General features: G+C 39.5%; 1 protein-coding gene across 1 annotated transcript in view; it reads right to left on the bottom strand.

Moving 5' to 3' along the window:
• Positions 1–16,444, bottom strand: part of LOC149796277 (cyclic nucleotide-gated cation channel-like) — a 62,251-nt gene that overhangs the window by 10,474 nt on the left and 35,333 nt on the right. The window contains exon 4 of the mRNA XM_089960191.1: positions 6,580–6,794. Within this exon, the coding sequence (XP_089816317.1) occupies positions 6,580–6,794 (215 nt within the window). The remainder of the gene's footprint in view (positions 1–6,579; positions 6,795–16,444) is intronic.

Below are 16,444 nucleotides of genomic sequence, written 5' to 3' on the forward strand. Positions count from 1 at the left end.
TGTATATTGAAAAGCAAGGAACACGTGTTTTTGTGCAGTAAGACCATGTTGAGTTCTTGTTTGCCACTGTAAACTCTTCCACAATAGCAGTTGGTGTGTGTGCGGTTGTGCATCTTCAGTATGACAAAGAAACGAGGGTTGAAGTGGTTTCAGATTGAATAAACGAGACAAACGCGATTTTTAGTCAAATGAATGGGTTAGGAAAGCCATCAACAAAGTCATTGTTGACAACTCAGTTTTACCAGCAGCAATCCCGGTATGATAAATTCCATTGTTTACGCTGTTCTTGCAAAACTGTGTGACTGTGTTTAGCTCCAAAAATAACCTTGCTGACATCTCTGCAAAATGAGAATTGTACACGAAAACCTTAATGTACCTCCAATGAGTTGTGATGAACGCTGTGCGAATCCAAAATAGACATTGAATTGCGTTGATTACAGCAAGCGCATTCGCATCTCCTGCAGCGTTTCTTACGTTTCCAATTGTATTCGGTCTCTGATCTACATCATCAGTTGTATCCTTAACAAATATCATTCTTGGGTCAGAGGTTCTCGTATAATCATCGCTGTTTCTGGCGAGCCCAATAATTGTACTGGCTTCGTCTAAGTTGCCAAGAAGTGATTCGATTTCCTTTCCATCCATAGAATAACCTGTACTGTTAAACAATACCATGATACCGTTGATAACAAATTACATTTAGGCATTGGCATCGTTATTGTATTTGTCGTCCTGTTCAAGTTCTCCCTCAACTTCCAAGAATGCCTCAAAAGGAAGAAAAACCTAGACGCGTAATGCACTTGTAATTCAGTTTTAATTGATTCGGGTCTCTGGCCAGGTATAAGTAATACTTAAAATATATTTTCCTTCAATCCACAAGCACGGCCGTACTCGTGTTGAATGCAGGAACAAATATATATTTGAAGTGGGTGATTGCTTATACACTACTCATTTCGTCAAATACCTTTTGCGTGACGGCTTTGCCGCCCTCAACCGTAATCCACTTCCCATAGGCCAATTTGCAATCACTAAATATGCCAATCGTTGCTTAGCGGCTACATTAATTATTTGACCAACCGCAGCCAGCATTTCTTCTGTTGATGGCAGTGTAACTGGAACATTTGATGACCGGGTCATTAATCATCGTAGACGATCTCGTAGTGATTGAGCAGATTGTTAACCCAGTTATTTCATCCACAGCAGCACCTTTGATAATATCCGCAACTCGCCTTGCAACTTGTTTAACGATTGGTACAGAGCCCAGAGCACCTTGGATGCGCCCGTGAACAATCCACGAACAACGTTGCCTGGCTCCTTGCTTTGTGGGTTTACGTTTTGGTAACCGTTTCTTTGCTAACCTTCGCACTTTTTCGTCTATCCATTCTAAATGTTTTTCGATTGTGCGAGATTCATGTGCATGCGGTTGTTACTGAGCTTCTTCACTCTACAATTGACGTTCTTGATATTTTCTTTACTTCACCTTCAAATTCATTCAAATCTTCACATGTTTCCCTATCATTATTATACCATTCCCGATATACCCACTTGGCCCAATTGTCAGCTGCTGTCGTTTTGGAACTAACTTAGCCCTACATAGTTTGACCAACTCATTGGAATATTAGCTGCCAATGATACGGTACCCATTTTCATTTTTTTTCACTGCCAAACTCTTTAATATTACAGCATCTAACAACTTTGACTTGTATTTGGATCGTATCATTGGCTCAGCCTACCTTTTGACCTACAGGCGCTCTGGTAACTGTTTAATGGTCTCTGCGGGTTCTCCTTTTGCCTTTTTGCGATCAGCTATCGTATGAATGTGACCCAGTTCTTCTGTTTACGTCAGCGCAGCCACTTCTTTCCACTGTTGATCTCGTGTTTTCCCTTGTGCGGTTTATCAGCGGTGCAATTGAACATTGTTCAATGCCTGCTATGTAAGTCTTTTCGTGCAGTTTGTCGCGAATGCAACATATCTTTGAATTTTGTGGCCTTCTATGATGTGCACGAGCAACTTGACGGCGTCGCTTCTCATACGCTTCTATAACATCACAGGCAGATATTTTATATGACTGTTAGGAATGTTAAATTGACGCGTCTGTCTCCAAACCTGCACGATATTCCCCCTGCATGTTCCAGTCAAATCAATAGTGAGAAAACTATACAGATCCTTTTTTGTGATTAGTGCAAATATTTTACTAAATTCATCCCATGTACCTTGAGACACATCAAAATCAAATAAATATTTCCAAGATCACATGCGTCAATGACGTCGAAATGTGATCAACAAGTTACAATTTTCACAGAATACGTTAGGCACATGTGCGTATTGTTGAGTTAAATAGACGACAAAGCTGTTTTTATGTCGGCCTTGTGAAAATATTTGCTCAAGCATCACATCGTCTTACACAACAAGATTCTATTCGTTTGGATCCAAATCGTCAATGGTAGTTGCTTCATCGACAATGGTAAATAAATCGAAGGTGATGTTACCACCGCTACTTAACGCTATTAGAAAGTCTTTTGAAATATAACAACCGATCCCACTTCAACCGTCGCAAAATCACATTCAACAACAGTTGATTTTTACCCGATCCAGCAGGGCCAATGATTACTGCAGGAAGTGAGTTTGGAAATACGGAACTTCCAGCTCCATCATCATGCTTGGACGATTTAGGTGTTGCCCGTGCATAAAAGTCCACGATGGTAAAAGTTTCTGTGAATTTCCTTTCTCCTGATGCCGTTGAATGAATAACATTCTACACACTACGATCATGCCTTCACAGTGTGAACGATGTCGCGCAAAAACATGTACCGCAAATCCAACTCGAGTTCAAACACGAAATGGAAATGGAAGAGCTGCGATTACTTGAACTTGTGTTAGATGTAAAGGAAGGAAATTCACGTGTATCAGGCCTTACATGTCTATCGGTGAAACTAAAACTTCCAGTTTAAAAAAGTCGGCTATGATATTTCAGCTGCATTAACAAAGCTACCAGGAAGAACACAGAGTAAATACCATGGTGAAAAGCACTTGCCTTTCTTGATACAACTATTGTAAACCTTGATAAAGATGGCTATACGACTTGATTCTAACTTAAAGCTTGGTGAGGAACCCGTAAATCGCGTTGATGCTGCGTGTTATTTACATAAATGTGCTTATAAGACATCTAATGATCCGTTCATGACTTGTATGCGTTTGCGGCGACATACGTTGGAGTAGGAATCGCAAGATGAGTCGCTAAAGGAGGTATGAAAACCAAGATTGTACCCGGTGGACAGAGCCCACTCACTCGAGGCAAAACAATGCTTTAAAAGTGAATTATACCGATATCAACAAAGAAGAAATGGACACAAAAATCCGGACATTATCAAACATAAACCATAGATAATCCATATGGCTATTAGAGAGGTGAAACCGCTGTGGAAAGTTTAGCAAGTGAGAAAAAGGCCACTCATGAGATTGCTAGAACATGGCTGGTCAAACAAGCGTTGTCGAAAATTTATCTGCCAGTGCTGATAAAAATTTCACGTGGTTCATTTCCAAATACTAAATGAGCTCCAACAGGCTGATTTGTTGTTTCTTCGACATGATCGTGGAAAGAGAGACATCTACAAGTACGCATTGGCCATCAAACTCGCCAGTAGATACAGATGAAACTCGATCGCATTTATGCACGCGGATCATTAAGACGGCCACAACTGTTACAAGTGGATCCTAGTACAAATTCTTGGATATGTTGCTGCGCTGTTGACCAAGCATCGTTTACGATTTCATACTGGACATGTTAATATACGTCGTGACCAAGTTATCGCACACAAGTAAAACGGTTGTTCTATCATCAGTACGCGTACGGATTGTTGATGATATCTCGGACGCAAGAAGTGGCCTCTCTTGTGCCCGGTCTTACGAATGTGTAGGCCGTCTTCACTTAGTCGTAGCAGCACGGATTAAAACCAGCTAATGCGATTCGACAAAAGACTGCCACACGTACTAAGAAAATGATTTCGCAGCCGACACCTTTACAAACACTCGGGGACAAGTTTGTTCCGTATCTGTATTCACCTGGAGAGTTAGACTGTGGATAACGTAGTGCATCTGACCTAGTATGGTCGGTCGATGCATTGACGATTTCGGAAATGATGTAGACTCCAAAACAACCAACACGTTACCTTTTGGGAACTTCACCTGGTGGACCAAAGCCTTCCAGCAGAACATTTGTTCGAGAGAAATTACAAGTAGTTCCAGCAAATGCAGAAATACCAGCAAGAGCTGCTTTCACGTGTTAACACATCGATTTACGATTTGCAATTCACTGGTGTATCACATTGGCCATAAGTTGATTCACAATAGAATGATGGCCAAAGGCGAAAGTGGCAATTCCTCCAGAGCGTATCCATCGTTTGGTATCGAACGAAAGAAATTTTAGTGTCCTGTACGAAAGGGACCTTCACAGACCCGGCATTGAGTTGCTGCGGAAAAAACACGAATGTTATCATCGCGTATAATCATAAATGCTGGTGAACAGAGCTGTTGTAGGGCCAGATACTCCATCCATTCATAATGCGATACCGACTCTGATTTTGTTTTCTCATTTTGTTCAGCAGCAACATGTCAATCTGAGTTCGTCCATCTTATTCATGTGGCGATATGGCAAGCGGGTATATGCCTTTATAGTAAGTGAATACATGAACAGTGATACCTGGTTTAATTTTTTGTAATTTGTTCAATGTGGACTTAGTCACCTGCACGTGAAATTCCATATTACCAAAGTTGAATTCACCCAGGTGTTGCACGTATTTTCGAGGCATGCCGTGGTCATCACCGGCCGGATGTAACGTAAAAAATTGTTCATTCAAAAAAATCTGTTGTAAACGTTTTTGCATTTATAACTGACCTTGACGTGACCCGCTCTGGTGTTGGTATGTAACTGGATCCTTGAAACGTTGATACAGTGAGAAATTCACTTTAAATGAAAGGAATTTTTTCCGTCCAAGCTGTGCTTTTGAATCAGTTCTTTGATATTGTGGCACGCGACTAACCTTAAGCATGTGAGGTGTTACAGTTAACTAATGTGCGTAGTCCAAATCAGTTTGAGATACAATTCAAAGATTATCCGTTATTGGTATCGACCAACACTCATCAAAGTTGACTTTCACATTCACCAGATAGACCTAGATTAGAAACATAGATTCTAACCAGCTGTCTTCTGCCTGACAGTAAAGCGCGTTATTAGTCTTTGGCTATGGCTTGTGTAAATGAAAACGACGTATTTGTTAGAGTAAAGAACTCGTTTGTAAAACACGTGATAGACTCCTCCTGTGTAAGCTAATATAAAAAGTCCTCCATTACTATTTATGCCACGTGTGATCGTAAGCATAGATAGTAATTGTAGGCAAACCGGATTTTTCCAGCTCTTTCACACGAAATATTCAGTTATGTTTCAATATCAATAAAAGCTGTTCTGACCTCATGCAGATTAAATCAGATAGCTTATCTCTAAGGCTATGCAAGATCGACCGTTTTGATGAAATATGCATCAGTTGTCGATGATGTATTCGCAAGGCAAGCTTTTTATAGCCTGGGAAGTTTCGATCAGTAAAGGACTGGCTACTTAGCGACCTGCCACTGATGTGCGTAGATACCGTAGGCAGTCTCAAAAACATGTCTGCGTGCTAATCGTCCATAGGTTGTACACAGTATGAGTAGTATTAATCTCCCCGGTTTTTGTTCTCTATTTACCCTTTTGGGCCCTGAGTTACGTTATAAGCCTATATATCCCCTGTCTGCGAAATAGCGACCCCACCCGCTTGAAGCCAGGGGAGGATACCGTATATTCCGCCCCTTACGACAATCCTGTTGCTAGTACCGAACCATCAAAAATCTGGACCGTATTTAGCTCATTAATAAACTTGTGCGGGATATTTACGATATAAGCATATATTCCAAAGCCTGATCAGAGATATGGTCTCCAAAGTGGTAACATCATCAGCCAGTTATATCCAGGTACGTCATTTCAACTTTTTTCGGGGTGGGGGTGGGGGTGGGGGCGGGGGAACTTGATTGGGGAGGGAGGCAAAACTTGCTTCGGGAGGAGGGGGGCAAAACTTGACGACCTTGTTAATTTTCGTATATAGGCTACATCAATTTTACAGCACATACAAATTGAAGGGGGGTGGGTGGATAACGTGCCTGGTTATATCGCCAGAATCGCCTCATTAATATGCATGTTGTTGTTGTTATAGGGTTTAACACCATTTTTCAGCACAAGATAGGCTATACATGGCGGCCAGTATTAATGGTGGAGGAAGAACCTTAGTATGCATGCATCTCGATTATAGTCGAATTAATTTAATATTTTGAAGACACAAGCCGATATTTAAAATTTAAATGGAAATTAATTAAAATTATGGACTCTATAGTGTTAATAAGCAGTAGTTGACGAACGATGGACAGACTATGCACTACGTACGCAAGATCATACCATAAGCTCAGTTACCTTTACCGCCTGGTCGGCTACAAATGGAGAAGAAGCACCATCTGAAATCATGGTGCATTTTATATGATTTTGACAAAGTCACTACCTAGTCTAGATTGCATGAACATGTCCAATATGTAGATTGTGTCCGACAGATAGTCCAGTGCGAACCATATAGGTAGGTACATGTCATGGTGAACGTGCAGGTAGGCAGCTCGGAGAATGATGAAAGTTGAGTTGTATAGGACTGCAAACATAACCACAATGGACAAGTAGAAATAGGATTCCTCAGAGGGGTCGATCACGACTTTTTGCCAAAATCTGTAAGTAAATAACAACAATAACATAAATCAAGCGATAAAGCAATACATACGAGAGATATTTAAAAGTTATGAATATAAGTGCGCTGTACAGCAAAGTTCTTTATTGGTGAACAGTACGTCACTGCATCCTCTGAAAGCCCTACCCATGCAACTCCTCACGCTTTCTAAGTTCAATTATGTAATTATTAAATGCCATGTCGTACTCAATTGTTGGTATGTTGTTCATGGCGGTTTCTAAATCGCATGTCCATCAGCGAATCTTTAATTACGGGATTCAAACACATAACACATGGAGAAAATCAGTAATTTATCGAGGTTGTGACAGAGTTTGGATGCTGTGCTTCTTCAAGAAGTTTGTTATGACACACAATTGATGCGCTGCTGTGTTGTCATAATGTACATGGATAGATACGCGGACGGGTATTTCGATAGTGTTCCACAACTTTTGGCAATACTTTGGCGCCGTACGAATATCCAGTGACACAAGCAAAATGATGCATAGAAAACTGTCTCGATAGTCCGGCTACGTCGAGAGGGTTGTGGTGTCTTTGGAGGTTTCAATCGGAGTCTGTTTTTCATCAGATATTGAAATGCGGGATATATTTTGCATACGCATTACTAAGCTCCAAACTATCCTTTCATATATTATAAACAGTTGCCAAATTAATTATAGTGATAATATAAATATCTTCTACTGTTCATCGATTGCATCGTTTACAGCATTCCCTTCCCGCACATCAATTGCATACAGTGGCTTGCAAGAAAGCAGGCCATCTTCCTTGGATTCATGCGTATCTTTAAAACGACAAAAACCAACTCAAAATTATAGGATATGACAGAAAATTACATCTGAAAACTTTATCCAAGTTGGTCTTAATATCAGTCGAAGAATACACTAAAATCTTGCAGATTTTACAGTATACACTTTGCTCAGCAGCAGAATTATTATGTCTCCGACATGTTTATGTCACTGTCATTTACCCAAGTCACGTGACACACTTATCGCTACAAGTGTGAGTGTTTTGCAAATGCAGCGGCAAACTATTTTACAGTACGTTATTTTGCTCATAGATCTGCATTAAATGTATCGAAATAAAAAGATATTTAACAAAGTATTCAGAACTGTTTGCACAAACTGAATTAAAATCGATATGACGTTACACACGCTATTGCGTCAAGATCTTAAAAGTCTTTGCTTCAGTAAATATTGATTCAACTGGTTTCGCGAATTTGTTTCAATACCAAAGTGTTACCTGAAAATAATGAAAGCATACCTGTACAATAGTAAACTTTGAGAAAAAAATGAAAATGTAAACAACACACTAGGCATAGATTCAATTAAAAAGATTATTGCACATATAAAAAAAAAAATCTTTGGCATAACGCTGGAAAATCTCGTCTCTGCACACTGCACCAACCGAGCTTTGATTTCCCTCTTTAGGAATACCCCAGTAGTAAATACTTGGGGAAAGGTTTGCTGGGTTGTGAAGAGTGTCCGACACCTGTATGTAGAGCCACAATGGGCTAATACGATGTAAGTCTGATCCTGAGGATTGCTATAATAAAAGACAACAGCCGATACTTCATACATTCGTCGTAGGAAGCAAAGCAACAAGAGGGAGTTAGCAGAGAAAATGGCGGACAGAGGGAGTGAAAAAAATCAGCCAGAAAATATTCATGGAACCGTTTGACTGACCAATGAACAGTAACATAAACAATATGTGACACATCGTGATGTTTTTTATATGCCATAAAATGTGAATAATATTTTAGTTAGGATATGAATAACATAGCAGCAAAGGGGTGAAAATAACGCAAAGGCCCTATTTCAGTAACCAATCATTGTATATAGTTAATTATTATATTAAGTGGAAAAAAACAGACTGTAGATGCTGAGCTTTTTGAATGTGCCAGGTTATCTGCCAATTCACTGCCAGTTATTTTTGTTTGTGCCAGTTTATATCCATTCATGGGGTACCTTCAATGAGGTTTTCTCACTTTTCCAATTTCTGCCTTCATGGGATACCGTTCAATGAGGTCTATTTTTACTTTTGGATTTTAAATATTTCTGGCTATATCTTTCATATATATCTGGCTTTATCTTTCATGCATTTCTGGCTATATTTATCTCTGGCTATTTTTGGGCTCTTTACCTCTACGGTCTTTTTTTGCCATAAGGGGGTGGGGAAAGGTGTTTCCTCTTTATGGTCACACTGACATACCCCGGTGAAATTCTAGATATGAAACGATGTACTAGAAATTCAGAAGTTGTCCACAGATTTCGCGCAGGCCATGGTTCTACGGTCAGAAAGGTACGCTCTGATTTCTGACAATATTTTGCATACCTACCTGCAGGCGAACCCGATGTGGAGCAAAAGCGCACCACCACCAGGTTCGACTTGTGATGGATATGCGCAAATTGTCAGCTATCAGTACGCTTTCCGGTTGACTTTCGAACGCTTAGCCTACGCCCCCCCCCCCCCAAATAAGCGTAAGACAAACCCGCGAAGAATACCAGTAATGGTTTTGGAAATCCAACGATACTATAACTACATATCGCAGCTTCGAAATACATCTGATAAAACCAAATATAAATACCCACCGCTGACGATAAATAAAAAAACATTTCGGATATTTAATAATTATCCCGCGCTGCAGAATATTCAGTTGAAATAAAATACATAAATAGTATTATTTACAACAACAAAAAATAATATATCTAAATTCGTAACTTCGTACACTGCCGGGTGGGGGAAAAATCCTTATATGTACATAGATAATGGACCAATAATAAATCAATACAATGACATTCCACAGGTAGAGTTAGTTAAGCGAACTAGGTCTGTTATCACATTACTTGAAATGTTTCTAAGCAGATTGTGGGCCGTTTTCACAGAAAATATATCAGTATACACAGCGTTATTTACAACAAATAAATAATATATATAAATTCGTACTTTACGTGTAGTCCACAGGCAGAGTTATTCAAGCAAAATAGGTCTGCTATCAACATACTAGACAATGTTCCAAAAAAGCATGCGGAAAAATAGGTCTCTACAGAGTGTACAATAATCAATTTTACCCGAGATTCTGCACTTGCTATGAAAACTCATGCAGCAAAATTAGCTTGACAACGACCTAATGAGATTATGATGTATCTCCCAGTCCGTGATTCTGTAAAACAACTGCAACAACGCCAGGACACTTATGTAGAATTTACAGAGGGTACAAAAACAATTATTTAAACCAGTCACAAAACCCAATAAATATCTTCTTCCGTCGGTGGAACAAACCGCAGAATCAACCAAAAACAACAACAACAACAACAAAAAGAAGAAAAAAAGCAGAAGAAACTAAAAAATAGCAGAAAAAAGTATTAAAAAAACAAAGATTCCCGAAGATCTTCCAACTGGGATAGCTGCTACACAACAATTACGCAAAGCAATACAGCAAGCAATTAAAGGTTTTGAACAAGTATGTGATGAGATTGGTGATGTAAGAGATCTTTTTGTTGAACTAGAATTAGAACCGGAACCTTCTAAAAAAAAAAAAAACACCTGCCGAATTTACAAGGTCGTAGAATACTTTAAGAAAACCCTATAGCGATTGCTGCAGCAGGATATAAATTCGCAGTAAACTATTAGATCCAGAGACCGCCGATGTCACCAAAAAATAACTGTACTCGTTTTGTGTTTCGAAAGCACCATGGTATAACTCAAATTAGCGGTAAATATAAGCCTTTATTTGAAGAATTTGAGAAACAGGTCAATAAAGCTTGAGAATCCGCATTACTTGGATACATATTATCACCCAAAATATTACAATTTATACCGCCTAGTGCAGAGGAAAAAGAACCACACGAATGATCAGCCGGAAGTTTTTCCAATAATATCCTCGCTGATGTTGATCGACTAGAAATTACGAATGGTCGAAGACGAGGCGGCAAAAATTCGCACGAAATCATCAATCAAACAGCCGCTATTTGTCAGCGTTTATTTACCGGTGGCGTCATGGACAGTGGCGTCTATCATGCGCTGCAAGATGAAATTAACGACGATTATTACAGTGAGTGATCAATTAGATTGGCGATAAAAACATAACATAACTACACATAATACCCAATGTTGACATCAAAGCGTCAGGGTGATAAAATCGCTATTACTGGTTTATAAAATGATCTACGGAGATGGACTTGCCGATGTTGTTCTCAAGGTCAGTTCAGAAGGACAGCCCCAAAAACTATCCAGATTGCAATACAATTAGGTATGAAAACCATCAAAGTCGTTCGTGATAAGGCTATTGGCACTGTTGGCAATCTTGCTGGTAAAGCATTCTTGGCGGTCAAAGACAGACTCGCGCGAGTAGATGAACAAAAACCACAGCAGAATGTGAAGCATTCCAGTGATACTGCCCAACACTGAAGTAAGTATTCCAGTAAAACAGCCCAGTACCGAAGTGATACAAGTAAATGTCAGCAAAATAATAAGTCAAGCTGCAAATGAGCGGTTGAAAAAATTAGCTGGAGTGCCATTATCGACAAAACAATCCACAGCTGAGATAGAAAAAACCCAACATAATCGCAAACCTAATAGCAGGTAGAACTCTGGCCCGTCATCGTTGGCGATATTTATTGGTGTCAGTACATCGTTTTAGATAACAACGAATTATAATAAAATGTTCAAACGTGTATCTGATCCAGCATTTGACATTGACACACCAGTCCTCAAAGATAAATCAGTGCGTGATTATCAGTAATATTCTTAAGACGCAAGTGTACCTGACGCACGTGGACGAATTGAGCTACAAGTGCAGAATACAAGCAGATATTTACTGCCAGCTGAGGAATTCACTGAGATCGAAGAAAGACTTTTGAAAACAGACAATACAGCATATGCAGCTGAAGTTCGAGTTGGTTTTCTTAATAATGGTGTTATGGCATTATTTAATAGTGCCACGTATATGATCGACGAACAAAAAACATTGAATTATCTCTGGAAAATGTGAATGTTGCCACGACAATATTAAATCTGGCAAGATATTCCGATGATTATATACGATCCGTTGGCGCATCAATGAAGTTCGCCAAGGACATTGCTGACCACCCTGACGACAGGCAGCATCTCATGGTACAATTAGCACAGGTTAGTTCCGATGTATCAGCAGCTGCAACGATACCACGACCTGCCATTGCTTTTGCGACACTGCAGAGCGTCAACCCATAATTGAACATGGGGTTAGCAGCACGTCAATCAATTGTTAAAGGGTACTAACAGAGAATTTTCATGTATAACTCCACTATGTCACATCTTTGGATTCTGCAAAAATGTCAGAAATTTTTTTTTTTGTGCTAAACACACAACTGTGCTTGTCAGAAAAGCCACCGACGACGATGCAATCTGGCGCCCTGTTGGTGATGCTGGTAAAGTAATACTGACAAATCTTTCGTTGTCAATGCCAACAATGACACCACTACTCGTAGAAGAACAACGGCTGCTATCTTGCATGGACAGTGGTGGCAAGTCAACGTTGTCGTGGTTGGCGATCTGCACAGACAGGGTACAGAGTACCATTGCTGAGTTATTTATGTAACAAGATAACCGGGTTAGATTAAATATTTATAACAAAACACTTTTGATGGTGATACAAATACAATGTTTAATGATGACTGACTTGCATGAGAAAAGAATTATGATTAATGCATGCGTGTATAAGATCCAAATATTGGAATTAACATAATCCGCATGGATCTAATAATGCAACAAATGAAAATACAAATAAATGACCTTACACAGTACAAGGACGAGAGTGAATATTTACAGTAATTGCACACGACGAAACGAATGATGTGTTTTACTCAAATAGTACAAAATGTGGTAATTTACTCATATAGCAAAATGTATTCACTCAAATTGTGAAAAATGAAGCATTTTACTCAAATAGTAAAGTGATGAAAACAAAGAGACAGATATACAAAATATCTTTACAGTCCCAAAACACTGGGTATTACAAACCCCAAAATTAGCCAACGCCAAAATAATAACATGTATGAAGTTACACACTCCGTCACCAACACACTTGGCTACCAGTCACACTGGTCAATTAAGCAGTCAGTATTCCAGGTAGTCAAAACCAACATGCAATTCATTTGTCAATCAAGCAATCAGCGTCCACCAATTAGTCAGCAATGCCCGATCACCTGTTATTTGATCAGCAAGACTTTACTCAGCTTCACGGCTGCTATAGTTCATCTTTACAGCTGATATGGTTAACTTTTATGGTTAGCTCTACAGTTGGTACCACGTCGACTCCGATCAGTTCTACAGCTGCGGCTCCGACCAGCTGAAAATACATCTAACACCGTTATATATGCAGGACACGGGCATATACGATAAAACGTAATGACGTTATATACGGAAAGATATAGAGATTACATTATCGTCACAATAATTACAAAAAATACACAGGTTCAGAAGTGAACCTACCTGTGCCTGATAAGAATCATATGGTACTAAACGTTTTCTAAAAACAACTTTATATTGATAATATAAATCTCTTGCTAAGTCACAGACAAGAATAGAAAATATTTGCATCATACTACGTAAACCGAAGCTACATAGAAATATACAAAACTAAACGTGGTAGTACAATACTTATAAATTATACACAAGAAATTATGAAATAACTCACATACCTCTACAGCTAAAGATGTGCAAGTCCTTAAGGTAGACTGCTCACTGACAAGACGTTCCGTAATGTGAAGATTTAGTCATACGGTGAGGTATTTATGCACAGACGATGCCGCCATATATCGTCTGTGCGCTGAAAGTATTCGGTTCTTCCCATCGAAAGCCCCTCGCACGCGAGGCATAGGATGAACCGAACTAACTGTTTCGAAATATTGTGCAATATACATAAATCATCCTCGGGTATTGTTGTACATAGAAAACGAAACCCGAGTACATGTATTTAATAAATAAAAGGATTAATACAATTCCGTGACAATTTACAAGGCAGATAGCATCACAGCAGGGAGTTTCAGCGCCACGACATACATTTATAGCGTTTGAGGATAACGTCATAGTAGGCACGCAGGTGCGAAACCCATTGGTGTTTGACCCGCTTATAGTTTGTGAAATCTCTCTGAAGATAAACGGTCAGCAAGAACCATCTCAAGAAGTGTTTTTTAATTTTGATAATAATCAAGCTACACGTGTATATGTCGTTTGATGACATTTATTGGTCGTGATCAGGATGTTGATACTGGTTTGCAGATATCTCGGCGAGATTTTACGTCGTTGTATCCGATATATTAGTTCTCGCTCGAACACCTTGATTTGCTTCGGCAAACAGTCGTTGATATACATTTTTGGGCTCGCGTAACGCCAGGTGCTAGTGCCAATTACAGAGCAATCGCTGTTATACTGTCAGACAAAACATTGTAGCTTGAGGTGTTGGTGGACTAATGAGAGTCATTGATGAGCCCGTTGAAAACATGTAAGTGTTTTCTGAATATGTAATTAGATCATTCATGATGTTATACTGTCATACCATCACGTCAATGTTACTCTGACATCTGGTCAGATTAAAAAACTGCAATCCGCATCGAAGAAGAATTCTGGTGCAAAGATGACTCTGAAATCAGCGGCATTGCAGGGTCCAAATAAATTATTGTTGACTGAACATCAGCTCAAACACTAAAATGACAGCAAGAAATAAAAAACAGTAGCGACGCTACAAAACCGGCAGTATATTTCCGTTTCTAGCGGCGTTACCATCGCTAATTACAGCAACGGCCCCAGCTGTTGCAAAAGCTGCTGCACTTGGTGCTTTTGGAACATCTGCCGGTATGTCACTGAAAATGCAACAGGACATGGCAAAAAGACCTCCAAAAAGGGATACGATCCAAGATTACCATACACTCGGTACGGTCAAGGTCAGAGAGTGCAGGGCGTGTTTCGATAAAGCTCCCCATGTCCGGTTTTGATTTACTTGATGCTGTTTGGCGATTAAACAAAAACTTCAGGTGTTTTCATGCGCAATCAATTAACCAATTACCGGTAAAACCACATCGTGTTGAAGCCGCTGTCATTAATCTTGATAGTGGTTCTGGTCCAGGTACTCATTGGGTTGCATACGCGGTTCATCCACGTGGAGTTGTTTATTTTGATTCGTATGGATTTGCACCACCGAGAGAATTTTTACGATACAGTGGCTTAGCCGGTGACATACCTTCTGTTATTCAACATTACCAACACAGACAATAACGCATCCACCAATATGCGGTCCAGAAGTGCTTGCGATACCTAACGCCATGTCAATGTTATTATGGCCGTTCTCTGCTTAAAGTCGTGCATGAATACAAATGTGGTCGTTTTAAACAGGTTAATGGCTTATAATGGTAGCTATTAACGGATGATCTGCTATACGTAAGTGCCCAGGTGAAGTTGATCTGTCTCTGTATGTGACACGAGATGAACTTGCTGATCTTAATCGTCTCATGAGGGTTGATCCGGATGAGGTTGTTATTTGTCAGGATCAGCAAGGAAGGTTAAAGACGAGCAATATTAAGTAGGCTGATATTATTCTGCGAGTTTTAGGTGCAACAAACGATAACAGGTTCACTCGTCATGACTGGAAAGATAATTGCTGCTTTGGAAGAACCGAAATGAACATATGAAGCTGCAACGAAGAATTACGTGGACGACGGCAATGTCGCGATAAGAAAATCTTCGGCCGATGACAAAATAAATATTAAAATTTTTGTCCTTAAATTATTAATTATTTTTATTATTTGGGCTATTTTTCTCATTCTGCAGGAATCATAATAGATTCCAATACAAGTATATTGCTCGCACGTGCACTTACACCCCCTTGAGTTTCATACGTTAGAGACAAATATGATCGTATTTTCTCAATGGCACTTGCCAATGGAGCAAATTTAGCTATATAATATTGTCCGTGTAAATCCGCCAATAACACTTTCATTTCACGTTGCAGTAATTTGATCAATCTGTACTCAGCCGCGAGTGTATATCTGCCCTCTTCAAGTCGCTGCTGTATCATCACAAAGTCATTGTTGATTTATTTTCATCATCGAGCTAAACCGCGAGACCATTATTTTTAACATCGAGCTAAACCGCGAGACCATCATGCTGCCATTGTTCGATCGTAGAGATAATCTAGTTAATGGTTTCCTGGTTCATTATACAACAAATGTATTTCTTTCATAAAAGATTTTATCGAGGCCAATTCGAAAACATATTGTTGAATCGTGCAAACTTATCGTGATGAAACCAAACGGGGCTTTCTGAGCATGTGCGAAGACGTTTCTAAACTTACTTATGTCCATGTCGCCGGGACACCATGTCTGGTGAATATTTCGCAGCTTATGTTTATCAACACCGCTAAAAAACCAAAACATTACAGCTATCTCTGTATACTTTGGGAATTTGAGTATACCGCTGAGCAATGTTAATGACATCTGTGTTTTTATATCTTTCCCGTGAATATATTCTGACTGGATTTGCTAATTTGACAAGGATGACATCATCGTAACCCACTATTTTGTTGATATCCCCGTTAAAATCCTCGATGGAGGGCGCTTCATCGACATCTGCGACAAATAGTGTTGTGAGATGGCAATTAAAC

The sequence above is a fragment of the Sinohyriopsis cumingii genome, chromosome 6, assembly GCF_028554795.1.
Source record: "Sinohyriopsis cumingii isolate HCF-2022 chromosome 6, ASM2855479v2, whole genome shotgun sequence".
Classification (NCBI taxonomy): Eukaryota; Metazoa; Mollusca; class Bivalvia; order Unionida; family Unionidae; genus Sinohyriopsis; species Sinohyriopsis cumingii.